Source organism: Macrotis lagotis, chromosome X (genome assembly GCF_037893015.1).
Source record: "Macrotis lagotis isolate mMagLag1 chromosome X, bilby.v1.9.chrom.fasta, whole genome shotgun sequence".
In the NCBI taxonomy this organism is placed as follows: domain Eukaryota; kingdom Metazoa; phylum Chordata; class Mammalia; order Peramelemorphia; family Peramelidae; genus Macrotis; species Macrotis lagotis.
The window spans coordinates 684,924,527-684,952,170 of record NC_133666.1 but is presented as its reverse complement, the minus strand read 5'-3'; the positions used below and the strand labels follow the sequence as shown (position 1 = coordinate 684,952,170).

General features: G+C 48.4%; 1 protein-coding gene across 2 annotated transcripts; it reads left to right on the top strand.

Moving 5' to 3' along the window:
* Positions 1 to 27,175, top strand: GLTP (glycolipid transfer protein). 2 transcript variants are annotated; one of them, XM_074206125.1, is made up of 5 exons: positions 1 to 165; positions 19,208 to 19,266; positions 21,869 to 22,002; positions 24,942 to 25,092; positions 26,606 to 27,175. In XM_074206125.1, exons 1-5 carry the CDS (start codon positions 63 to 65, stop codon positions 26,786 to 26,788), a joined length of 630 nt encoding a protein of 209 aa, XP_074062226.1. In that variant the 5' UTR covers positions 1 to 62; the 3' UTR covers positions 26,789 to 27,175. The 2 variants fall into 2 exon arrangements, with proteins under 2 accessions (XP_074062226.1, XP_074062227.1); XM_074206126.1 differs by lacking the exon at positions 1 to 165 and adding an exon at positions 14,969 to 15,419.
* The last annotated feature ends 469 nt before the right edge of the window (positions 27,176 to 27,644 follow it).

Sequence of the window (27,644 nt, the reverse complement as noted above, 5' to 3'; positions counted from 1 at the left end):
GGGGGGGGCGCGACCCGGCGGCCGCCGCCGCCTTCCTGCTGGGCCCGAACGCCGACCCGGCCATGGCGCTGCTGGCGGAGCACCTGCTGAGGCCGCTGCCGGCCGACCGGCAGATCGAGACCGGGCCCTTCCTGGACGCCGTGGCGCACCTGCCGCCCTTCTTCGGTGAGCGCCCCGAAAAGAGGACCCGGAGGTGGCTCTTGGGCGCCCTCGGAGCCCCCCGGGAGACAGGACCCGGTCCTGGAAAGCCTTTCCCCTTTGAGACAGGGCTAGGAATTTTCCCTTCTGCCCCCTTTTAAAAAAATTGGCTTTTTCACGGCAGTGGGGCTCCGTGGCTGGGCCGAGGCCGCGCGGCTCGGGCATCATTAAGTGTCCGAGGCCGGATTCGAACCCAGGCCCTCCGACTCCGCTGCACCCCCTAGCCGCCCCTCCCTCCACTTTTAAAAAGCTTCCTCCCTTTTAAAAAGTTCCCCTTCGCCTGTAAAGAAGCCCGCCCTTAAAAAGTCTCCTTTCTCCAGTAAAAAGGACCCCCCTCTAAAGCCAGCTCCCCCATCCCTAGAGCCTGCCCCCTCTGGAAGGCTTCCTCTGCCACCCCCGGGCTTCCCCTGCCACCCCCGGGCTTCCCCTGCCACCCCCGGGCTTCCCCTGCCACCCCCGGGCTTCCTCTGCCACCCCCGGCCCCCTCCCACCAGGCTTTCAGGCCACTCGTCACAAACAATGAAAAGACCACAACGGGGCTAACGGGACTGGATGGTTTCTAAGTGTGCCTTCTGGGCCGATTGCACTTGAACCTGACCTGGCTGGCCAAGGTTCTCCCTCCCCTTGCTCCATGGGGCTCTCCCCTCAGCAGCCCAAGGCGGCTCTCCCTCTCCCCAATAGCCGCAACATTTCTGGGGCTTCTCGGGCTTAGTTATTGGGGTACAAAACAGAAACATGGCAGGGCCTGCCTTGGAGGAGCTTAGGTTCTGTTGGGGGACGGCTTGCAAGGGTTCCCCAGTAGATGAGGGAATTGGGAGGCAGAGTCTCCTTGTGTGTCTGCGGCAGGGGTCCAGCTTCTCCATCATTCCTGCCCCAAGGGTGGCACGTACCCGTTAATCTCGTAGGGCATCGGCAGCTGTGGGTTCCCCTCTTTTCTTCCCCTGGAACCTGAGCCTGGTGGTGGATGAGAAATGGAAAATTTCCAAACCCATTATTGCCTGGGGGCCGTCTTGCCTCCTTGGTCCCTTGTTGATGTCCAAGAGGAAATCGGAGAGTGTTTGCTGCTGTCTCCCCGGATAGCTTTTCTCTCACTCCTATTGAGCTTTTGGGGGGGTCCCTGTATCCCATGGAGAACCAAGGCTTCAATATATTTTAACATGAGTGGAGAAAAAGAGGGAGCCCCAAATTCACATAGAAGACAAAGTTGGGGTGAGACTTCTCTTTTTTTTTTAAAGGAAGCCCTATTTAGAGCAGAAATTGAGCCCAATCTGTCCCAGTGATGGGTTTCAGGATGGCAGCTCTTAGGCTGGGTAGTGCCAAAGTCTCCTAGGTCATTAGCAAGACAGCTCTGGCTCTGGCTCCAGCTATCTTGAGCAAGAGAAGTGGACCAGTTGTTTCCAGGTGTCTGGGATGGGGCTTCTTCTGGTTTGGTTTGTTGAATCCTGGCCTGTTGGATTCATTTGGGCACAGATTCTTTTTGCTTCGTTTAGTTTTTCAATGACACAGAAAGATGACTTTCAAATTTTTTTGGTAAGATTTTGAGTTCCACATTTTTCTGCCTCCCTTCCCCCCCCCCCCCCCGTGGCATTGAGCAATCTGATGGAGATAATGCACATACAATCATGTTTAATGTATTTCCATGTTAATCATGTTGTGAAAGAAGAATTAGAACAAAGAGGGAATTTTAAAAAAAGTAAGAAAAAAACAAAGCAAATTTTTAAAAAATGAAAAACATATGTTTTGGTCTGCATGTCATTTTTTCTTTGGATATAGATAACTTTTTCTGATTACAAGTGTTTTAGAATTGAGAGGAGCCGAGTCCGTCATGGTCGATCATCACACGATGTTGCTGCTAATGTTAATGTCCTAGTTCTGCTCCTTTCACTTGGCATCAGTTCTTGCAAGTCTTTCCTGGCTTTTCTGAAGTCAGCCCATTCGTTATTTCTCATAGAACAATAGTACTTCATCACATTCCAATACCACAACATATTCTGCCATTCCCCAATGGATGAACTTCCCCTCAATTTCCAATTCTTTGCCATTACAAAAAAGAGCTGCTATCAATATTTTTATACATGTGGGTCTTCCCCCCCCCCTTTTTGTGATCTCTTTGGGGTATGGACCCGGTTGTGAAAGGGTCTGCAGAGTTTTAAAGTCCTTTGGGCAGAGTTACAGATTGCGCTCCAGAAAGGTTGAATCACTTCACAACTCCACCAACTGTGGGTGCAGATTTTCTTCACTGTTGAGGCTAGAGCAGAGTTTGGATGCTAAAATAGTTGTTTTTAGTTTTCTATCGGTACAACTCAGGTATCTTTCCTTTCATGAAACCTTTCCTGATATCTGACCCCACTTCCCCCTCCCCTCCTTTCTCCTCAGTCATTAGCCCCATCTTCCTCGGGAAATACTTAATATTATTGCTTTGTGTTCACTTTGTATTGTCTCATCTTTGGAAGGGTTACATCTCTCTTTCTTTCTCTGCCCTTCACCCCCATTAGAATGTAAGCGACTTGAGGGTAGGGATCCTTTTTTTTTTTTTTGGCTTTATAGTTCCAGCACTTGATACAGTCTAGTTGCTTTATGAATGATTGAATTGAGAATATGGAATTATTGATTTAGAGTTCAAGGGACCCCAGAGATCACAGAATCTCATTCCTTTGTTTTACAGTGGAGGAGTAAATGGGGGGGGGTGTCATCAGAAATGAGTTTGGTCCAGGACACAGGACAACTGAAAAACCCTGAGCATTGAGGGTTTAGAAGTAAACTTCTCCAGGGCAGGGACTGTCTTAGGTTCTCAAAGACATGACTAAAGCCATCTTGATGGATCCAGTGGTTCTTGGACTGGTCAGTTCAGCTTAGATGACGCTACCCTCCCTCCTCTTCCCCCCACCTCTGAAATGTCTTTTTTTCCCTGGGACTCACTGATTCATCCCCACAGCTCTTTTCTGGCCTCTGCTTCTTCCTCCCTGAACTCTGATCTCCTTGTCTAAACTTTCTTTAACTATAGACTGAGAAGCAGGAGATGAGACTCCTTCACTTTGCCTCTTCTCCCTTGGAGCTGGGACCAGAAGAGTGAGATCCCCTCTTTTTAATGGGCTTTGTCCACAGAGAGTTAAGGACTTCAATGGAGTTTTTGATCCCTGGTGAGGCAGCCGGTGCCAGACTGGAAGTCTGAATCTTGCCTCTGATGGGCCAGTCACAGAAAGTATAATAGCCCTCATGTCCACGGCAGTGTATGGAAAGTGCTTTGTAAAGGTCAGTTGACCCTCAGAGGACCAGACCAGAGCTGCAGGAGCCCACTCCCCTCATTTAACAGAAAAGGACCCTGAGGTCCAGGAATAATTATAGGACCCTGGACTTGAGACCAGACCCTGTTATTTTAGAGAGGAGGGGAAACAAATAGGCATGACCGAGGGTTGGATTCAGCTTCTGGGACTTCACATCTGCCATGCGCTCTGCTTCTCCATCACCATCAGCATTCTTTCTGCTCTGAACTCTAACCTTACTTGTCTAGGGGCAGGGTTCACTGTTCTCACCTGTAAAATGAGTTCAATGGTCTTTACTCTTCATTGTCTCTGACCTCGCTGATGATGTGACTGGTCCCTCCAGCAGTCCGACCCTCAACTCATGCCAGCATCTTCTTTATGGCTCTTCTATTAGTCTTCAGGCTTTTGTTAAGCTCCTACTGTGGCTCCAGCACAGGTAAAGAGAAAGATAGTCCCTGCCCTCCTGGGGATTCCATTCTAATGAGGACAGGTTGAATCAGATCAGGAGGTTGGAAAGGAGAGCCCAGGCACGGCTTGGAACTCCAGGAATGGAGGTGGGTGAGGAGGGAGACTCAGTTTGAGACCCTGACCTGGGATTTTATCGGTGTGGGGCAATCCCAGCGAGCAATCTCCCTCCATCGACCCTGATGGGCAGCCCCTGGACCTCTGGAAGTCTTGGAGAGGAGCCCAGGGCAGAGAGAGAGGTGAAAGGACTCCCCCAGGGTCACACAGCCAAAGGGGTCAGAGAGGCCTGGATACCTGGAGGCCGGCTCTCCCATCCTCAGACACACCCTGGAGGCCTGACAGCTTCCATGTATCTAAAAACAGAAACTCTGGCCCAGAGGACCTCTGCCATCTCTGGGACCTGAAAGGATCTGCCCACCCTTCAGGGCAGAGTACTCAGAGAAAAAGGTCTTTGGAAACTTCAGAAAATCCCAAGATTACAACTAAGGGGGCCAAGTGTGCTGAGGTCATACAAACTGAGAACTACATTGGAAATAGGTACTAAGCTATTTCTGAGAGAGAGAGAGAAGAGAGACACACATTGTGGGGGGGGGGAGACAGAGAGAGAGAGAGAGAGAGAGAGAATGAGGATGAGGATGAGGAGGAAGAGAGAGAAGAAAAGAAGAAGGGAAGGAAGGCTACTAATATTTTGCCCAGCTCCCCCTCCCCCACCCCAGGTCTATTTTACTTCTCTCTCTAGCCCAGCATCTGGCACAGTTTAGGTCCATAGTTGGTTCTTAATGGATGCTTTTGGATCAATTGATCTATCAGCTATTATTAATAGTAATGACAATAAGTATGTTCTGAAGCACACTTGGCCCCCTTGGCTGCTTTATAGATGGGGAAGCTGTTGCCCAGCTGTGTTTGGGCATGGGAGAGTTGATCTCCAGGTGTCCAAACTTTTTTGATCCTCTGGCTTTGTGACCCTGGGAGAGAGGCACTGAGAGAGGCCCTTCCAAGACGCCTTCATCCAGACTCCCCCCCTCCTTCCTGGCCTTCTTGTCAAGCTCCCATCTCTTTAGAGGACTAGTTTCACTATATCCTGCCAAGGGCAAAGGCCTTTCTTGATTCGGTCTCCTCAACTACCGTGACCCAGTAATTGGAGCCTCCCTGTGCCTGACTGGGACTGAGAACTCAGAGCATTGAAAAGATCATGAGATGAGGCAGGAGAGCATTCCAGGTATGACAGACAGCCGGGAATGTGAGAGAGAGGAAGAGAAGAGAAAGGAGAGAAATAGAGAGGAGAGAGAGAGAATGGATGTCACATTGTGGACTCTTTTAGGAAAGCTAGCTTGGAAGTATTTTGTGAAGACTTTTAAATCCCAAGTGGAGGAATCTGTGTTGGACCCCAACAGGCAAATAGGGAGCCATTCATTAATTCCACAAACATTTATTATGCTCCTGCTGTGTACCCAACACTGCTAAGAGCCAGGGATACAAAAAGAGGCAGAAGACAGACCCACTCTTGAGGAGCTCGTGATCTGACAGTGCATCTTGAGCAGAGGAGCCCTGGGGTCCTGCCTTGTGCTTTAGGAAGATTCCTTCGCCAGCTATAGAGAGCAAGGGAGGCCAAGAAGGAAGCTCTCTCAGAAGTCCAGAGAGTCTGAACTAGGCTGGTGGCCCTGAAAATGGTGAGGAAGAAGGGATTGAATGAGAAATGATCTGAGGAAGTCACATCCATAGCTCTGGGCACCTGATTGACTCTGGGGACACAGAGAGCTTTCTTTGTGTGGTACCATTTGAGCCTTGTACCTCCCCAAGTATTCGTGTCCCCATTTTATAGATGACAGAACTAAGGGCTCGGTGTTATCCAGGGTTCCATAGCTTGTGAGGGTTGGGTGGACATGGAGCCCAGATCTTTGGAATGGAAGTAGGGGATTCTTTGTTATTCCAGATTGCCAGTGGGCGCTTTATCCGTGTTTATTAAATGAATGAAGTGGGTTCATTTGATTATCTCATGACTTAGAGAGCTGGCTTTGCTCCTTTGCCAGTGGATAGGGCACAGTTAGTTGTTCAAGCCTTAGTTCTGGTCCTATTGGGGTAACTGCCCTGATCTTGTGCTGTTTTCTGTTCCTGCTGGAATTTGCCCCCCAGCAGCCTCTATTTAGAGGAAGATTCCAGCATCTACATGCAGGTGATTCCAGATCTGGATTTCTGGCCCTAGGTTCTCTCCTTTTTGGACATCTCAGCCTGGAGAGAGCTCAAACCTGTTGTATTGAAAATAGAACTCATTATCTTTCTTCTTCAGAACTTCCTGATTATTCTCCAGGGCACCACCATCTCCCTGATCACCCAGTCCCCCAGATCCAACGTTCTTTGTCACCTGTGCCTCTCTTACCAACATCTCTACACTACATCCCCTTCTCTCCTCTCATACCTCTCCCCCCAGCACCCTGGGGCGGACCCTTAGCACCGTGATTGCGGTAGCCTTCACTTAGTCCCCCGGACTCTTCCTACTCCAACCCATCCTCAGCCCAGAGGCCAGAGCTGACTTTTCTTACTCTGCCTGCTGGGCTTCAGGTGTTTCATTGCCTTCAGACTCAACTCTAAAATCCTTTGACTGGCATTTAAGGCTTTTGTAGCCTGGCCTTGGCCAGGATGGGAGTTCGAATCCAGCCTCAGACACTTGCCACTTACCAACTGTATAATGTTGGACAAGTCACTTAACTCTGGTTGCCCTGATCCAGGGCCATTTCCTGTTGTCCTGATTCATATCATAATACTGTTCACCACAGTCTCCGACTTGATATCCTCTCTTCTTTCTAGATTTTGAAACACCCTTCACTTTCTCCTGGTTCTCCTACCTATCTGACTGTTCCTTCCCTGTTTCTTTCCTGAATTCCATAGGTATCTTCCAAGGCTTCTATCTTGGGCCTTCTCTCTCTAGTGTTTTACTTGGTGATCTGATCAGTTGTCATGGATTCAGTTATCTCTGCTGGGGATTCTCAGATGTATTTATCTATCCCTAACCTCTCTGTAACCTTAGAGACCACCAATCTCATCTCCAACTGCCTTTCAGACATCTCAACTGGATGTCCCATAGACAGAATTCATTATTTTTCCCTCCATATCCTCCCTACTTCCAAAGTTCTCTGTTATTGTTAAGGGCACTATCATCCTTCTGTTAACCCAGACTTGAACCTTAGGAGTCAGCCTGGACTCCTCACTATCTCTCAACCCCTTTATCCAGTATGGGGCCAAGGTCTGTTAGCTTCACCTCTTCAGCATCTCTCATCAGCATTTCTCAAATATACCAATTCTCTTCCCTATCACTGCCCTCACCCTCTTCAGCTCACATCTAGACTATTGCAGTAGCTACTTGGGGGGAGGGGGATTGGGGTCTTTCTACCTTAGCTTTCTCCCCATTACAATCTGTCCCCCATACAGCTGTCAAATTAGTCTTTCCTACAGCGCTAATCTGATTATCTTATTCCTGTGCCTCATTAAACAAACTTCTGTGACTCCCTCTTACCTCCACGACTACCAAATATAAAATCCTCTTTGACTTTCAGCCTTCATAATCTGGCCTCTTCATACCTTTCAGTCTTCTTACATTTTCAGCCTTTCATATCTTCTTTACTACAATGACCCTGGGCTCCCGACTGTTCCATGAACAAGACCCTCTCTCTATGGGCTCAGGTAATTATTCTGGCTTTTCCCATGCCTCTCTCCCTCTTCATCTCAGCTTCCTACAAGGCCTCAGCTAAAGTCCTACCTTCTGCAAGAAGACTTTCCCATCCTTAGTCTTCAGTCTTCCCTCTGAGATTATCTTCGGTTTATTCTGACTATATTCTGGGTGTTTATCATTGTTTGTGTGAGGTCTTCCTCCTTTAGACTGAGCACCTTGAGTTCCTTGAGTTTAGGCACTGTTTTAATTTAAAATTTACCTAGTTTTTGCTTGCTCTTAGTAAGTGTTTGTTGACCTGACTTCTTTCTTATCCTGATGGCATCCCCTGAATGTTCCCCAGCTTATCAGTATCTTTTTTTTTTTTTTTAGGATTTTGCAAGGCAAATGGGGTTAAGTGGCTTGCCCAAGGCCACACAGCTAGGTCATTAGTAAGTGTCTGAGGTCGGATTTGAACTCAGGTCCCTCTGATTCCTGGGCCAGTGCTTTATCCACTACGCCACCTAGCTGCCCCTATCAGCATCTTTCTTAAATCAGATCCCAAATTGGGGAATCTAAGCAGGGTAGATTACAGAGGGTCTATCTTTCCTTTCATTGCAGTCTAAGATTGTAATAATGGAAAGAGGGGGCAGGCCTCCCAGCCCATTGTTGGACAGCTCCCTCATGAGGCTATCTGTCCTTCTCTGGGTCCCAAGATCTTAAGTCTCTTTGACGTCCACCTGCCTCTACCCTGTTCATTCTCCCAGGGAGCAGTTGTATGGGTGTGGAAACATAAGGGTGTGTGTGTGTGTGTGTGTGTGTGTGTGTCTTTTTCTCCCTTTTTAAAAACCTCCCTCCTTCAGTTAATATGATCTAGGCCTGACTTGTTCATATTGGGCTTCTTCCTCATTGGGCAAACCAAAGTCTACACCCTTGCCTCTAGCCAGGGTTACCCAACGCTGAATCTCAAGCACATTTCTTTATCTGGATGGAGGTGTTATGCCCATCAGTCTTTTTATGCTTATCCAGGGTATTTTGAGCTAGCTTATTTTCTAATTGATAGCTTTTGCTTTCATTTCCAAACATCTCTTCTTCACTCCTACCCTAGCCCCTTGTTACAAAGCATAAAAAAGGAGGGTAGAAAGGGGGAGCAGTTTGGCAAAATCAACCAACACACCAGCCCAGGCTGTCAGTATGTGAAATATTCTTGGGACTCTTGAGTGTTACAGACCCTCTAGGCCAGCCCTTTCATTTTACAGTGAGATCACTCAAATAGTAAGCATCTGAAATGCAGTCTGAACCTAGGTCCTGGACTGATTTTTTTTTTTTTAATTTCCAAGGTGATGGGGTTAAGTGGCTTGCCCAAGGCCACACAGCTAGGTCATTATTAAGTGTCTGAGACTGGATTTGAACCCAGGTACTCTTGACTCCAGGGCTGGTGCTTCATCCACTGCACCACCTAGCCATCCCCGATCCTGGACTGATAATCTGGAAGATCTGGAATCAGATCATGCCTCTGACACGCCAGAGCTATTTGACCCTTAAACTGGTCCCTTTGTTGTTCTGAGCCTCAGTTTCTTTATGTGTACAGGAAGATACCTGCAGGCCCTCCATCGGGGAGACTCTTCCACACTTTGTAATAGATCATCAGCTTCTGTGTTGTACGTAATATCTTGAAGTCTGTTTAAAAAAACCCCAATAAAAACTGACCCGTTCCTTATGTTTAAATCCTTACTCATTGACCTAAATGGTAAAATGAGGGCACGGGCCTGAATGACCTCTTCTGACCCCCTTGGCCAGTTTCTGGGAAGGGCAGGAGCCCCAAAGATCCCAAATCAGCTCCTCTCTGTCAGCCCCCCCCCCCCCATCCTGCCTCTCAGCACCCACTCTGCCAAGCTAGGGATTAATAAATGATTCATCCCAATTAGAAGTAATTTGAGTCGAGAACCAGCCTTGGGTTCCTCTGAGACGGGGCATCATCGGGATAATTGACTTGGTCCTTTTCATGGCTGAATTTTATTTTCCGACTCTGGGAGAAACTGTATTTGAATCCGAGCCCTCCCTGACCAGATCGCCTACCTCCCATCTGAGACTGCACATTCTCCCTCCTGTTGTGCCATCCTGAGTCACCCAAGCTGAAGAGGAGGCTGGGAGAGTCCTGGAACAGAGAGTAGTATTATTTCTGTTGTGCAGCCAAGAGCCAGCGGGTGGATCGGGTGGGCATGCTGGCACAGTGAGGAGGCATTGGCTCTTGAAGAAACAGGTGCCGACGGGGGGGGGGGGGGGGGGGTTGCGAGGAGGATTTCCAAATAGATGCTGGGATAGTTTTGCTTGTAACCATGATGGGCGTTCTCCCACTTGACTGAGGCCAGGGAAAGGGGAAGAAGCTCCCATGCTCATCTTTCTGACTTCCTTTTCTCTATGGCCTCAGGGAAGCCAAGGAAGCCAGGAAGCAAGAAGGACTAGAAATAGAGATGTCTGAGGCGCTCTAGACCTCACACAGTCTGGGCCCCAGAAGTGATCCTGGGGGTGTAGGGAGAGAGGGGTCATCGCCGCAGGTCAAGGAGGGGATCTGTGTTCAGGGCTGAGTCCCGCGGCTGGGGAGAGCTCGCTTACTCCTACTCTTACTTTGCACGTAGTTGTAATGCCTGTGGGGAAGCTGCCTTCGCACCTCTTGGCAGACTGGTAGCATGGGGGGTGTGGAGGAAGGGCAGAGAGCTACTGTAAAACAGGATTTTGTAAGGTCAAGCAAGGACACAGAAAAATCAAGGCAATTTCTTTGAAAATAAATAAGGCGGTGACTGCAAACACACAATAGTTAGTGTTAGGGCAAACAGCAAAGTGTGCATATAGAGTCCATGGGGGCGAAGATGGTCATAGATCTGCCACCACTCAAGAGGCATTTGTTAAGTGTTTACAGTATTCCAGACACTGTCCTTGAGCCCCTTCTGCCTGTGTGATGTCTGGCAATTGCTCACCTCTATGGACCTCAGTTTTCTCATCTGTAAAAGGAATTAGGGTTTGACTCGAGGGCCTTGGAGCACCCCTGAATCTGTGAAGTTGTGAACCTGAAGTCCCAACAGGAGCATCCCCGTTCCTGTTCCTTTGTAGGTCAAGTCTGCAAGCATTTATTATATACTTGCTGTGTGCCAAGAAGACCTGAGCTCAAATCCAGCTTCAGACATTTACCAGCTGTTTGACTTTGGATGATCACTTAACCTGTTTGCCTAGGAGACAGCCAGGCGACTCAGTGGTTAGATCCAGGCTGGACTCATGAAGACCCGGGTTCAGATTTGACCCCAGACACTTCCTGTGTGATCCCAAGCAGGTCACTTTACCTCTGTGTGCCCTCATCACCTGCCTTTGTATTCCTAGCCTCTCCCCCAGGGCTGAGCCAAGTCTGGCCCCCTCATTCTGCAGACCTGTGAGAGCCTCTGGCGGTCATGAACTCCTTACCCTTGGGCACAGATCCTAGATTTAGAGCTAGGAGAATCTCCATGGTTATAGAGTCCAAGTCCCTCACTACCCAAGGTCACACCACTCCTAGGGCCCTAGTGGGCTTGGACCTGGGTCTTTCTGTCTCCAAGGCAGGTGAGTGTGAAGGACTCTGGAATATAATGGTGCAGGTTCTCTTAGTGCTGTTTTACAGGTCAATAAACTGAGGCACAGAGAGGGGAAGTGCCCATATCTCCTGACCCCCCCCATAGCCGGTGCTCTCCACTGAGCCACCCTGCCCAGGGCTACCCCCAGTGTGTGGTAGTTTGATGAAACAGGTCTGGGTTAGCAGTGGAACTAGTAAAACGAGCCTGGCTGGTAAATCAGGACAGGGCCTGGGGGAGCCCTCAGTAAGCCCAGAGGAAGGGCTGACTTTCCCTTCTTTAGGGAAAAAACTTCTCTGCTTGGATGCAGTCAGAAGGGACTTTTGTATCAATCTGTTTAACTCACAAGCATTTATTGAGCACCTAGGGTATGCCTGGCCCTCTACCAGGCAGATGTGAGAAAAAGTAGTTGGTGTTGTAGCAGGGCAGAGGGCATGAACATGATGGGAGGAGGAGGGAAAGGTCATCTGTAGGAGACGGATAGGCCTTGAAGGAAGGGAGAGATTCTGAGAGATGCCAGGAGGGAGGGCATTGCAGGGGTGAGGGATGAGATCAAAGGGCAAAGAAGCCAACTTGGATCGACTGACCATAGAAGACGGGACTGGAACAAAGGCTAAGCTTACTAGAAGAGTGGGCAGAGTTGGACTGAGGAGCAGCATCTGCTGGAGAGAATTAGGCTGAGCCTGAGGTGCCCAGGCAGGGCTGTGAAGAGAGGAGAGTACCCACTGGGTGCCACCCACTGGAGGCTTGGGGCTCTGCTGGGGGAATTGTTCAGTCATTTTGATTGTGTCTGATGCTTTGTGACCCCCTTGGCAAAGATACTCAAGAGGTTTGCCATTCTCCAACTCATCTTACAAATGAGGAACTGAGGCAAACAAGGTGAAGTGACTTGCCCAATATCTCACAGCCAGGATGTCTGAGGCCGGATGTGAACTAGGGTAGAGGATTCTGCCCGACCCCAGGCCTGGCATTCTCTCATCTGCAGAGCCCAGCTGGGGTCCATGGGCCTTGATTCATCCCAGCCAGTCCTGTTGAACAGTCAGCTGCCCCTTTACCTGCCCCAGGCCTGGCTCTGCAGAACCAGCTGGGTGAGTTGGGTGGAATTTATGTGAAGAGTATTGACCTTACTCTCATGATCTTCATTCTGCCCAGATGCCCCTTCCCCCTCTCCCCCTGCTCCCTCTTGTGGAATCCAGTCTGGTGGCATGTTATCAGGGGATCTCTCTCTGTCTCTGGGTCTCCCTCCCTCCCTCCTGCATTCTGCACTGGCTCCAGAATGCACCCTTTGCTCTCCCCTGCTGTGTCCACCCCTTTGCCCAGGCTTCAGAAGTGAGTCCCTCTGGCCAGGGCCTTCCCAATGTGGCCTAGATGGAATCCTAGGCCCCATTTGATGCCAGGGTCCCACAGGGACTGATGCTCTCCTATTCTGTCCTGCCTGCTCACAACGGCTGTGTTCTCTGCCATTCTGGAACTCTGATGGAGAAACCTTTAACAAAAAGGCTTTTTTTCCCCCACCACAAAGGCAGAACTGTATAATGGGCTCTTTCATTCTCCCCAAAATGAGAGTCATGATTCTTTCTTTGAGCATCCAGAATTGAAACCCCCCCCCTTCTTTTAATTGTGAGACAGACCAATGAAATAACTGACCTGGGGGTGGTGGGGTCACCAAACGCCTCTTCATTTCCTATCCTTTGATGTTGATGATGATGATGATGATGATGATGATGATAGCAACTTATATTTCACTAGTCTGGTATATAACTGATGCAGGGACCTTTCTCCTCACTTTACAGAAGGGGGAACTGAGGGGGGTATCATCCCTGCATAGGGATAATAATGAGGCCTGGGGTCTTGATTAGAGCTGGAAGAGACCCCAGAGACCCAGGGGGAACAGGTTCTCTGTGCTCTTTTTTTTCACTCATTCATTTAGAGGTTGGGACCCAGCATTTACACTGGTAAGAAAATGAAAGCATCACTTAATGTATATGAAATCTGGTGGAAGAGGATGGTCCGGGACTAAGGCTTCATCTGGGGTTTGTCACTTCCTCCAGGGCAGGACGGCTGACTTCAGTCTCAGCTCATGGGAGCTGAGGTCCTGGGTTGGAATCCTTCCTGCCCATCTTCCCTACACTGATGCCTCCATCTCTGTGGTTTGCTGCGTCACACCCATGGAGAAAAGGCAAGGATCCGGGGGAACCACTGGAGGATGGGTCTCGATGTCCAGTTTAGAGCTGGAAGCCAACTCCAAGGCCAGGTTCCATCCTCTCACTTTAAAGTCGAAGAAACTGAGGCCTAGAGAAGGAAGTCATCATGGGCAGAATCATCATCTAGACCAATTCCTTTATTTTTACAGATGAGTAAACAGGCCCAGAGGGAGTAGTGACTTGCCCAAGGTCCCTCGGGGAGCACATTTCACCCCTTGGGTAGCAAATCCACTGAATCCTGAGATCCTCCAGCTAGAATTGGGAGGCCACTTAGTTCAGCCCCCCCTCATTTTACAGAGGAAGAAACAGACTTGGGGAAGTGACATGAAGAGCGAGGCAGGATTTGAACTTAGTCCCCTGCCTCCAGAACCAGGCTGTTCTGAGGCTGCCTTCCCTTTCCACACCCCCCTCCCTCCAGGGAACTTGGCTGCATCCCTTGGGAAAGACTGGATTTTCCCATCCTGGACGGAACTCTGGGAGTCATCTCTGAGTCCCTGAGATGAGATTAAGAGGGAGTGTCCCTGTCATTATGGCACTAATTGCTGGGTGACTGGCTGGTTGGCAGCCACCAGTACCCGGACCTGGCGTGGCTCCACAGGGTGAGGGAGATGTTTTCACAGCTTTGCTGTTTCCCAGTGAGGCCTGCTCGCCTGCACCCAGACCTCAGCGTCTGGGACTTTCTCTGTGGTGAAGCCTGGGGAAAGGCAAGGGCTTCCACCTCTTTGTGTCTGCAGGGCCCGAGGGGTGTTGCAGGATCCTGGAGGGATGTGCCACCTACTGAGTCACTGGCAGGGAACCACCCAAGGAGGAGTCACTCAGCCCCAATTGCCTCAAAAGGAAAAAAAGTCCCAGATTGAGGGGCCAATTGCCTCAGTTGGAGGGGGCAGCCTTGGAACAGCTGGTTCTGTAGGCAGGGGTGGGTGTAAGGCATCCACAACCCTGTGAAAATGAGACCTGAGCGGCGGGGCACTTGGCTAGACCTCGTCCCTTTGGGTGACTCTAAGCAGCCCTCTAGGTCTGGGGATAAGACGGTGCCGTCCCTGTGTGCCCCTGGCCCACAGGCTGCTCCCAGGGACCTCGTGGTATCCCCTTTGGCCACTCCTGCCCTGATTGCTCCTGAGGTCTGTGAAGTGAGGCAGAGTGGCTTCTTTTTCCCCTTTTCCCCTTTTTCCCCCTAATCCCCATTCTGGATAGGCCTCATCGTGGAGCTGTGGGTTCTTTGTTAGCACCTTGGTCCCAGGCCCGGATTTGTCTGTGGTTATCTCTTACGTGGGACTGGGGATCTGGCCCCCACTGGCCTGTCTCCCCAGGGGCAGTGAAGACTGACGGGTGCATGTTTTGGAGGAATGGGTGGGGGGATAGCCTGGTATGTCTAGGATAGCGGAAAGACCCCTGGAGGCAGACGGTCCTGGGTTCCAGTTCTGCCTCTGACACAGCCTCTTGTGATTGGACAGCTTGCATCTGCTCAAGTAGAGTCAAAGTTTCCCGGGTCCCTGGGTCCTGGCTCCAAGGTTACTGTCAGGGAGCCCTAGCTGAGCCCCCCCTTCCTTTCAGCTCCAGCCTCCTCATCTCCTGGTCCTGGATTTAGAACCAGACATTGGTTCCAGAACAAATCCAAATCAGAAATCTTATTTCAAATTCCATAATTTCCAAAGTAACTCTGCTTTGCCAAAGTTAAAAATAAATCTCTAAAAAGCTTAAGAACCAGGACAAGGATGAGGATGTGGGTGTGAAAAGGGGGGGCGTGTCTGGGTCAGAAAACAGAGCCGAGGTCCCACCTCTGCCCGGACATGTTCACCCGGAGACATTTGTGTTCTCACGATCATATTTAGAGTCTTTAAAGGTTGCAAAGTAGGGATCCTCACGGTAACCCTGGGAGGCTAAGCCTGTTTGAGCCCCCATTTTACCATTGTGGAAACTGAGGCACAGGTAGTGACTCCCCAGGGTCACATGACTGGGAATGGTCTGAGGCAAGACTTGCACTTGGGTCCTGAGACTCATGTGTTTGCTGTTTTTGGACCGGACCGGAGGCCGATCCCCGAGGCAGGTAAATTGCTTTTGTTCTGGTTTAGAAACTGAGGCTCTGGAGGCTGAGGTTTGCAGACTTTTGTGGGTGCCAATGGGGGCGGCTCAGGCTGAGAAAGGCTCCAGACATAGCACCAGCCCTCAGGGAGCTGCTGATCTGGGGGTGGATGAAGGGACCTGGGACCTCTGGGGCTCTCCATCTGGTTCTTTACAGACTGCATTCCCCATTTTACAGATGAAGAAAACCGAGGCTAGGGGTCTGAGTGTGAGCCCAGACTGAGCCTAGAACATCCCCTCTCAAACATGTGATGTTCCAGCTTTTAGACCAAGATCTTTAATTAGGGAGGGCGCCAGATTCAAGTTCCAGTGCCACGGCGGCACTCACCAGCTGTTTCCTCTCAACACACCCTTTCTGAACCTCAGTTTCCCTCTCATGAGGTTCACTGGCTCCTTTCAGCTCTGGATCCATGATGCCAAAGCAAGCCCTTTGGGGGGCTGGGAGGAGGGGAAGCAGCAAGTTGTTCCTAATATCCAAGATTAGAAAATGAATAGCTCACCATCCTGGATTAACCCTCAAGGCTGTTCTCTGGGATTTGTTTTAGAAAATGGTTTAATGGATGGAGGCCTTTTGTTTTTCCTCTGTGATAGGTTCCCCTGCCTCCCCCCAGATAGAACCTTCCTTAGGATAAAGAAAAATGGGGGCAGCTAGGTAGCGCAGTGGATAGAGCACTGGCCCTGGAGTCAGGAGGACCTGAGTTCAAATCCGACCTCAAACACTTAATAATTACCTAGCTGTGTGGCCTTGGGCAAGACACTTAACCACATTGCCCTGCAAAAACTAAAAAACTAAAAAAAAAAAACACTTAAAAGGATAAAGAAAAATGATTAAGTAAAAACATTCAATACAAAGATTGTGTGCAGATGTATATAGCACTCTGCCCTAGTAGTCTTCCACCTTTCTGCATAGGAGGGCTGATATTTTTCTTTTTTTTCTTTCATTGAAATTTTATTTTATTTTTCCAATTTTATGCAGTGGTAGTTTTTCAACATTCATCCATTTGCAAATTTATGAGTTACACATTTTTCTCCCATCCTCCTTTCCCTCCCCTCTCCCTATGGTGACAAACAGTCTGGTAGAAGTTATATGTGTACATTTGTGTTAAACGTAGTTACACATTAGTTATGTTGTGAAGGAGGGATTAGATCTAAAGGAAAAGGAAAAACATAAAAGAAGTTTTTAAAGAGTGGACTTAGCATACATTCAGATTCTGGGTTTTTTCCCTTATTGTCCATGGCAAGTCTCTCATGCTGAAAAGAGTGTTCATCATAGTTGATTCACCTCATATGTTGTTGTTAATGTGTAACAGTGTTCTCCTGGTTCTGCTTATCTCATTCAACATCATCAGTTCATGCAGATCCCTCCAGGCTTCCCTGAATTCCCATCCCTCCTGGTTTCTGATAGAACAATAGTGTTCTATGACATCCATGTACCACAGTTTGTTAAGCCATTCCCCGATTGAAGGACATTCACTTAATTTCCAATTCTTTGCCACCACAAACAGGGCTGCTATGAATATTTTTGTACAAGTCATGTTTTTATCCTTTATCTTCCATCTTTTCAGGGTATAAACGCAGTAGTGGTATTGCTGGATCAAAGGGTATGCACATTTTTATTGTCCTTCAGGCATAGTTCCAAATTGCTCTCCAGAAAGGTTGGATGAGTTCACAGCTCCACCAATAATGCACTAGTGTCCCAGATTTCCCACATCCCTTCCAACATTGATCATTGTCCTTTCTGGCCATATTGGCCAGTCTGAGAGGTGTGAGATGGTACCTCAGAGATGCTTTAATTTGCATTTTTCTAATCAGTAATGATTTAGAGCATTTTTCTTCTGCCTGTGGATTGCTTAGATTTCCTCATCTGTAAATTGTCTTTGTATATCCTTTGACTATTTGTCAATTTGGGAATGACTTTTTTTTTATAAATTTTACTCAATTCTCTATATATTTTAGAAATGAGTCCTTTGTCAGAAATACTAATTGTAAAAATTGTTTCCCAATTTACTACATTTCTTTTGATCTTGGTTGCAATGGTTTTGTTTGTGCAAAAGTTTTTTAATTTAATGTAATTTTCCTTGGTCATAAACTGCTTCCCTTTCCATAGATCTGACAGGTAAACTATTCCTTGATCTTCTAGTTTGCTTAGAATATTGTCTTTTATGTCTAAATCCTCTATCCATTTGGATCTTATCTTGGTATAGGGTGTGAGGTGTTGGTCTAATCCAAGTTTCTGAGATTGACTTCCAATTTGCCCAACATTGTTTTTTTTGAAGAGAGAGTTTTTATCCTAGAAGCTGGGCTCTTTGGGTTTATCAAACAGCAGATTACTATAATCATTTCCACCACTCTGTTTCTCTTTTCTTTTCTTTTCTTTTCTTTTCTTTCTTTTTTTTTTTTGCAAGTCACTGGGGTTAAGTGGCTTGCCCAAGGCCACACAGCTAGGTAATTATTAAGTGTCTGAGGTCAGATTTGAACTCAGATCCTTCTGACTCTAGGGCCGGTGCTCTATCCACTCTGCCACCTAGCTGCCCCACCACTCTATTTCTAAGCCAATACCAGACAGTTTTGATGACTATGTTTTTTTTTTAAATTTGAACAACATTCTACATTGTTGATACTGTGTGGTCATCTTTGCTTTTTGGTTTGTGGAATCCAGTCACTAAGCATTTATTAATATGTGCTAGGTATGGGGTAGGCACCCTCTCCATCCATCTTTTCCACTCTTTCTGTCCCTTCACCCTTCGCTTGCTTCTCCTTCTCTCTCTCTCTCTCTCTCTCTCTCTCTCTCTCTCTCTCTCTCTCTCTCTCTCTCCTCTCTCATTCTTCTTTGTCTCTCCTCTTTTCTTCCTCTCCTCCCCTTTTCTGCCCTTCCCATCACTTTCCCCCCTTCTGTCTCCTCTGCCTCTCTTCCCCCATCTCTCTCTTTCCCCTCTGTTCTCTCCCCCTCCATGTCTCCTTTTCCCCTAAGTACCCTAAGGGTACTTAGTCCTAGGATATACCTACCTTGGTGCAGACCCCCAGAGCTTTAGTGTCCTTGTGGCCCTTCTTCCCTGACATGCATGCACCACCAGGCCTGCTTGTCATTATTTTTCAAGGAAGTAAATAGAAGCACAGAAATGAAGGTACATGGGGGACCCAGGTCTTGAGTTGTAAGGGAAAGTTGTCTAGCCCACTTCCCACATTTGAAAGATGGGAAAAACGGGGCTCAGGGAAGTTTGTACCTGGTTCTTGGCATGCTGTCTCCCCATTAGAGGGTAAGCTCCATGAGAGCAGGAACTGCCTTTGGTCTCTTTTTTTTGCCCCCGGAGTTGAGTGCTGTGGCTCTTCCCAACTTGGTGTCCATTAGATTTCTTAGAATTTCTGGGTCTTACATCTCAGAGAACCTCTGGCCATTGAATCAGATCTCTGGGTTTTAATTTTCTTTATTTACATTTTAAAATGGCTCAATTCAGAAACATTTGGTTTCAATACAAAATATGCTTCCCAGCAAACCCCCAAATGATCATGTAGCTGCATGCCCTGTACCGGTACCTCTTACTTTACAGTAAGGGGAAACCAGGCTCCCCAGGGCAAGCAGTTACTAAAAAACATGGTACCAGGACATGAACCTCTTCTCCTAAGATGTTTAGGTTTTTTGGTCCACTAGTTACCAGGATCAGAGAATGTTGTGAGGTGGGGGGAGCTCATGGCCCTTTCTGGGGCCCTCTTTGTCCTAGCCCTGACATTTTGCCTCTTCTTTCTGACCCCCAGACTGCTTCGGCTCACCGGTGTTCACCCCGATCAAAGCAGATATCAGCGGAAACATCAAGGTACGTGTGAAAAGCCTGGATTCACAATTTTTCAGGAACGCTCCTGGTTGTCATTGTCCCTGCTCGTGGCACCATCAGTCCAGGCTGGGGTGAGAGTTACTGCTGAAGTGCTGGTGGAGAGAGATGATGGACCATGGGACTGTGTCTTTGCACTGTTCACAGCGTGATGAGCAGCTTTGAGGGAACAGCTCTTATTCCTCCTTTCCCTCTTTAGGAGAGGTTCCTTGGATCCTGCTCCAAAATTAGTGGAAGCCCCTGGATGGTGGGAGCCAGGTTTCCTCTTCCTGTGCTTCACTTAGCACAGAGCCTTGTAAGGAAAGCGCCTAATAAACCTGGTTGCATGGACCTGTGGCTTTTCTAAAAATCAAAATCTTCTTTAAAAAATGGATTCCAGGGACAGCTAGGTGGCACAGTGGATAGAGCACTGGCCCTGGAGTCAGGAGGACCTGAGTTCAAATCCGACTTCAGACACTTAACTAATTACCTAGCTTGTGTGACCTTGGGTAAGCCACTTAACCCCATTGCCTTGCAAAAACCTAAAAAAAAAAAATGGATTCCATTTACAATGCAATTTTATTTCCTGTTAGACTAAAAACTGGCTGTATCCATTTTATTTACACCAGATGCCTTGGAGGAAAAGGCAGAGGGCAGCCTTAGGGTCAGGAATTTGGTTCAGTAATCATTTTATACCTCAGGTGCTCCTCTTTGTCCTCAGGAGACAGGAGCAGAGAGGCAAATACTTAAAGATATGTCAACTCATTTGGGGGAAGGGTGGAGAGGAACTTTTGAGTTCAAGTCCCAGATGTGGGTCACTTGGACAAGTTGTTTGGCCATTTGATGTTCCTGGCGTCTCCCTGAAACTCGTCATTGCTGAGGAGTTGCCAGTCTACATTGGGGGGTGGACTTTCAGCTCCAGAAGTCCCTTGATTGATGAAATCACAAGTCTGGACCAATGTCTATCAGTCCTCCCACCACACATTCATTTTCTTTGTGTGTGTGTGTGTGTGTGTGTGTGTGTGTGTGTGAATGAATCTCTTCCCACATGTATCCATGTTTGTGGACAGGCTATGTGATTGTTGATTGCTGATTCTTAGAGCTGATCCCATCTCTCTCCTGTTGTCTCATTTTCATCATAGGTTCTAAGGTGATCTGGAGATAAGTTTTGTTACTTCCTTTTTAATTACTCAGATTGCAAAATCTCTAAAGAATTAGCTCTGAGCCCCCACCCTGGTTGAGCAAGCATTATTTGATAGACTGAAGAAACCACCTTTGCCTAGGGCTTTTTTCTCATCTCTCTAATCTAGGTTTCAAGTGGCATGTGGGTTACTGACTCTCCCCTTTATTAACAGCCTAGCAACAGTAAAGCAGCTCCCTAAATCATTCTTCACAGTCCCAGTCCACGTCCAGGCAACATAAATGTGTGAACAGGCCTATATATATAAAGAGTAGGTCCCTGATAGTAGTCCTAAGAAGTGATTAGTGGAATTATTGTATCCTCAATTTATAAATGACATTGTTGAGGCTCAAGGGAGGCAGTTTGATTGTCCCCTGGACACACAGACAGCAAGTAGGAGAGTCCAGCCTTGACCCAAAGCCTTCTTTCTGACTGCCCCTCACACCCTCCCTCCCCCAGCTCAAGACTCACTTTGGAATTTCTCTAGAGCTTTCTGTTGGTTTTTCCTGAAATCCCCAATCTTGTTGCCTCCTCAGGTGCAGGGAGAAGTCAGTGATCCCTGGGAGGGGTGGAAGCAGGTGTCTGCCATTCGGCAGCATCCTTCCCACCTTCTCTCTTGTGCAGAGGGAGGGGACCCCTGGTTGTGGGCAACACTTTATTTTTTGAGTTTTTTTTCTCTTAAAGATTTTATTTATTTTGAGTCTTATAATTTTTCCCCTAATCTTGCTTCCCTCCCCCCACCCCCCACAGAAGGCAATTTTCCAATCTTTACTTTGTTTCCATGTTGTACATTGATCCAAATTGAGTGTGATGAGAGAGAAATCATATCCTTAAGGAAGAGACATAAAGTATAAGAGATAACAAGATCAGACAATAAGATATCAGGTTTTTTTTCCCCTAAATTAAAAGTAATAGTCCTTGGTCTTTGTACAAACTCCACAATTCTTTCTCTGGATACAGATGGGATTCTCCATCACAGACAGCCCCAAATTGTCCTTGATTGTTGCACTGAAGGAATGAGTGAGTCCATCAAGGTTGATCATCACCCTCATGTTGCTGTTAGGGTGGACAGTGTTTTTCTGGTTCTGCTCATCTCACTCAACATCAGTTCATACAAATCCCTCCAGGCTTCCCTGAAATCCCGTCTCTCCTGGTTTCTAATAGAACAGTAGTGTTCCACACATACATATACCACAGTTTGCTAAGCTATTCCCCAATGGAAGGACATTTACTTGATTTCCAATTCTTTGCCACCACAAGCAGGGCTGCTATGAATATTTTTGTACAAGTGATGCTTTTACCCTTTTTCATCATCTCTTCAGGGTATAGACCCAGTAATGGTATTGCTGAATCAAAGGGTATGCACATTTTTGTGGGCGACACTTTTCAACCTGGAAGCAAATTCCCTTTTTTTTTTTTTAACTCCAGACAATCCGAGCTGTTTATGACACAGACCCCACCAAGTTTCGGACCCTGCAGAACATCTTAGAAGTCGAGAAGGAGATGTATGGGGCCCAGTGGCCCAAAGTTGGGGCCACGCTGGCCTTAATGTGGCTAAAAAGGTGAGAGAGAGTGTGTATATTTGTGTGCATGTGTGTGTTTTAAAGCCCTTGACCTCTCACACAGTCTTGACTTGGAATTGGGAAGACTTGGGTTTAGATTCTGCTTTTAGCCCCCTCTAGCTGCATGATGACCCTGGGCAAGACCCAGGCAGCTGTTTTCTTCAACTGTAAAGTAGGGTTTCTCAACATACCTTGTTGTTACAAACCTCCCTGGGCCTTGGTTTCCTCAACTCTGAAATAAGGGGGTTGGGGCTGATGGCCTCTGAGGGGTCTTCCAAGAAGAGGACATCTGGAAATCCTTTTGCAAGCATGGGTGGGCTCCAGGAATGTCCATTCGAAACAACCAGCCAGACTTGGGAGTTCTCAGGAGGGGCTTTCCTTAGCTCTCCCCTCCTTCACTCACTTTGTCCTGTGATATTTCTGTCAACCTCAGGCTTAGCGTCCGGGCTTCCTCCCGGCCCCTGTGCATTGTTATCCCCATCTTACAGACAAGGAAGCTGAGCCTTTGAGCCACTGTGATCCTGCTGTAAGCATATGAGGCAGGATCCTAACCCAGGCCTGGCCCTGAGACCCCAAGCTGCTTCTCTCTATTTGTTCTTTCTGTTGTCGGCCTCTCATCCTCTAAGCTCCAAGAGGTCAGAGCTGGTCACCCCACCATCCCCACTGCCCAACTCACAGTTTTGGGCTCATTTGGAAGTTGGGAAAATATTCAACAGATGAAGAGACTCAGGGGCTGTAGCTTAGTGTAACTGGTAATGCTTGTGGGGGCATTGATAGCCTACCACGAGTCAGACCCTGGGGATACAGAGAAAGCAAGGAAGCAGTTACTGATCCCAGAGCTTCTCTTCCCCTGGGGTCCGTGGAGCATGAGGGTGAGCTGGGGGAGCACCGAGGGCCCCTGGGAAAGCTCCACCCGGAGGTGGACATAAGGGGAAGTGATAGCTATCATACTTGGGCACCTGTGGACACCCCACCCCCCACAGTCACACATTCTCACACAAACACTAACACACAAACACAGTCTCATACACACACTTGTTCTCTGTCTCTTTCCCACTCTCTCTATCTCCCTCATTTTCTTTTCCCCTCTGGCTACACACACCCACACATACCTTTCTCTTCCATGCCCAATTAGACAAGGGGGTCATTGCCAAGCAAGTGGAGAGTTTGTGGTGGATCTGGGTAGAAGGTGAGTTTAATTTATAACTTTGCAACCCTTTGGGCATTTTTAAAGATTACCCATTTGGAACCTGTTCACCATGGGGTTAAAATGCAATGAAGACTGCCCAAAACTGGACCTCAGAGTCTGCAGGACAAATAGCAGCTTGGCTGCCAGGGAATGCGAACCCAGGGCATAAACCTTGGTGAAGGGCATCCGTGCCAAGGCTGCAGGCTGACAGGCATCCTGTAAATGTGGTTCCCAGCCTGCCTCCCACTTTGATATGAAAACAGGGCTCTCAGCCTCTCTGCTCCCTTTTAATCAGCTTCTTTGAAAAGAATGCTGGGAGGGCCTGAATGTTATTCCTACCTGGGACACTCCTTAGACCATGAAGAAGTGGTTTGTGTTTTCTCATCTGTAAAATGAATTCATTGATAATCTGCCCCACCTTCTTTATGTGTTTGTTGTTGGGAGAGGGTTTTGCTTTGCTCTGCTGTGCTTAGGCCTGTCAGCCTCAGTTTACTCCTCTGTAAAAGGGTCCAAGAACCCTGACCCTTTGAACTTCTGAGGGTGGTTGGACAGAGCGGGGTGGTGCAGTACTTGGGAGTGAGTTGGCCTAGTACACACCCAGATTGATGGGTGAATTGTAGATGTTGATAAGAAAGCCGGGGCTCTGCCCCAGCCTCGTAGACCCACCCATGCTGAGGAATGAGGCTTGTCCTGACCCAGGTGAGAGGCCTGTCTGGACTTTGACATCTTTCTGACCTGAGAGAGTTAGCCCAGAATGCCATGGGCTCCCTTGGATGTAGCAGAGGAGAGAGGTGGAGAGGTCTGACAGTGGGGAGACCAGAGGGGACCACTGGCTCGAGAGCAGAGAACTAGCCCTGGAAGAGACCTTAGCTCTGGTCGGACTGTTCCCTTATTACAAGTGGGGATGAAAAAGAAAGGAAGAGCTGGCAGAAGGGTCACATGGGCAGTGAGTCCCCAAACCAGAATTTGAATGCAGCCCAAACCCCAACTTCCTTCCTCTATTTCATGTGGGCCTTGGGGGGGGGGTCTTTCCACCTCTGATGTTCTGTGAATTAATCTATCCAGAAATGGGGAGGTTGATGTAATTGCCTGAAGGTGATAAGGGACTGTCCAGCCCAATGACATGCAAGTGAGTTCGTGATGGACTTGGAGGAGAGCTGGCTGTTGGCTGTTGGCTGGTGGGGTCTGGCTGGGCCCCAGCTGGGCCCCTGCCCTCCTCGTTCTTATAGCATCCCAAGAAGCAGCTGGAGTGAGAGTCAGTAAACCCATTTTACAGAAGGGGAGCAAATAATAGTTCTGCAAATTTTAATGCACCATGTAAATGGTAGTGTTGTTACTATTATTACTGTTATTATGATCATTACACTACATTGGGCAGTTATTGAGACAGTAAGCTCTAAAGAGGAGAGTGGAAGACAGAAGTATTTTTTTTTTTTTTAGGTTTTTGCAAGGCAAATGGGGTTAAGTGACTTGCCCAAGGCCACACAGCTAGGTAATTATTAAGTGTCTGAGGCCAGATTTGAACCCAGGTACTCCTGACTCCAGGGCCGGTGCTTTATCCACTACGCCACCTAGCCGCCCCCTTAGACAGAAGTATTTGTAAATGTCTGAAGCCCTCCAACCACAGCCTGGCCATGCTCTGTTTGAGTGGGGGTCAATGGCAAAGCTCTGCCGCCTGCCCCAGGCCCTGGGGCCACTTGGGGAGAGGCTCAAAGGGCCTCATGATGTCTTCTGACCATTCTCCCCATAGAGGCCTGAGATTCATCCAAGTGCTGCTGCAGAGCATCTGTGATGGGGAGCGGGACGAGAGCCGTCCCAACCTCATCCGTGTCAACGTGACCAAAGCCTATGAGATGGCGCTGAAGAAGTACCACGGCTGGCTGGTGCAGAAGGTCTTTCAGGTGAGGACCCTCCTTCAGCCCACTGATGCTGGGCTGTCCCAGAGCCTTCTCTGTGCCTCGGTTGCTTCATCCATAAGAGGAGGGGGTTGGATTCTGCCTCAGGCCCCTTCTGACTCTAGGTCTGTGACAGCATGGCCTCACCACCTTCTCTGTCTTTAACTTCCCTACAATTCTTGCTCATGTTTTTCACGTGAATGAAAAGGGAACACAACAGAGTCATTTCTGCCATCCTCACAGCCACCCCCAGAGCTTCCTGAGAGGTCGTCTCCCTCCCTCTTCGACCCCAAATTATCCCTGAATGTCCCCTTTCTATAATCCTGATGCGTGGGTCTGGTTGTGCCGCCCCTTCTGCCCAGAACCTTCGGGAGCTCCCTACTGCTTAGCTGGTTATTTTGCTTGTTCAAGTTTTGCCACTGAAGCTTTCCCAATTCTCCCTGGTAGTAACACCATTCCCATGGCCATCTCTGACTTAACTTAGAGTAGTGAGAGGCGAGGTTGCTTAGGGTTGCCCTTGGAACCAGGAAGATCTGGGTTCAAGTCCCACCTTAGATTCATGCTGACAGTGAGACCCTGGTGAGTCATCTCCCGTGTCCTGGCCCATCTGTCTTGGTGGAAGGATTCTCCTCACCAGGAGCTCCCAGGGAAGTCACAAGGGTGGACTGAATAGAATATCATAATTATATACAGTATTAAGTAATGTCTGTGGTGGTGTATGATTCTCCCATTAATCTGTGGGGATTATTCCTCTCCCATCTTGGTTCCTCCCCCTATCCCCAGGACAGTGGTTTTACGAAAATTAATATTTGAATTAATGACTCTGTCAGCTCACAGTGAGCCACTAAGACCCTCGTATCTTTTCCGCACGAACTCTTCTTTGGGTGTGTCCTTCATCCTTCCTTTTGAGACTGATTTAAATAAAACACAAAACCCAGGAGTGTGCAGCATAGCAGAGTACAACGGGGGTGTTTGGCATCGCAGTTTTGAAATCACAAACTCAAAGGCATCTTGGGAGGCCTGGAATCCACTCCAGGTGATGGATGAGGACACAGGACTGAGAGTGCGCCTTCTGTACTATTTCAGGTTCACCCTTTGAGCCTCAGCTCCACCTGGGGGGGGCATTGCCCCCATTTTACAAAAGAGGAAAGTGAGGCTTCCAGTCATTGTCTCAGACCAGTAGTCACCATGAGCCGGACTTTCCTTTTCCTGTCTGAGGGAAATGATACTTGGATTACGGGATTATTGGGAGTGTCTTTCATGGGACCTTAAAGGTCATCTAGTTCAATCCCCACATTTTGCAGGTAAAGAAACTGAGGCCCAGGGAGGTCACACAGATAATGAGTGGTGCCTTTGGGACTCCAGACCCAGCTCAAGGGGCACTGCCCCTGGGGTATTTCTCAGAGAGGCTCCGTCCCCCTCACTGGAGTTAGCACACCCCTCTGGACTGGGCCCTGGAAGTCTGCCCAACTCTTCTGACCCCTTCTTCCCTCTCTGTCGCCCTTCCGCCCCCCTCCAGGGAGCGCTGTACGCTGCCCCATACAAGTCAGACTTCCTCAAGGCCCTCTCCAAAGGACAGGATGTCCCGGAAGACCAGTGCTTGGAGAAGGTCCGCCTGTTTCTGGTGAACTTCACGGCCACCATCGACATCATTTATGAAATGTACACAAAGATGAACGCCGAGCTCAATTACAAGGTGTAGCCGCGGCCGGCGCTCCACTGCCCGGGGGCTCGCCAGCCGGAGCCCCCCGCTCTCTCAAAGCACCCAGATCACTGTGAAATGAATTCAAGGACTGCTGACTTTCAGCAACTTTGCAAACATCTTTGGAGTTTTAGGGAACAGCCCGTTTTTAAATATATATTCTATTAAATTATATATACAATTTTAAGAGGTTTTCTATACAAACACAGCAATAAGATTTAGCCGTCCCTTTCCACTTTGCCTTAGAATTTCAGGAGATCTAGACTGAGTGTGATCTAGCTGATTAACGTTTCTAATCAATCAAGTCCTAAGTGGTTTTTGTTTTAGTATTATTGCTGTTATTTTGCAGAGTGTGACTGGGAAAACAGTGTACAATGGGGGGGGGGGGGGGGGGCTAAACACAAAGCACATGGAGGTTCACTTTGAAATGTGAGGCTCCCTAGGTTGGCTTGTGTGTTTTTAATACATTGATGGGATTTGAAATGATGTGGTATTTTTTAAAAGAGTGTGCTGACCGTCCCTCTTCCTGGCATCTGCTGCTGCCGCTGCTGCTGTCCTCTTCCTCCTGACTTCTGGCCAGATGGTTTTAAACCTCCAGCACAACTCTGAAGCCTCTGACTCAAACCCAGGGACACTGACTTTGATCTTGGCCGGACTTTCTCCTAGAGGGCCACAGTCCACTTTCCTCTGAATAACTCTTCCCTCAGGGACAGTATTTCCAGCCTAGTCATGTGATTTGTATTATCCTGGGGAGGGGGGGAGACCTCTGGGGCTGCTGAGGCTCAGAGCACCCCTGCCACCCCCTCTTTTGCCTTAACTGTGGTTCTTGGGAGCTGAGCTCTAGAATCATTTGGTC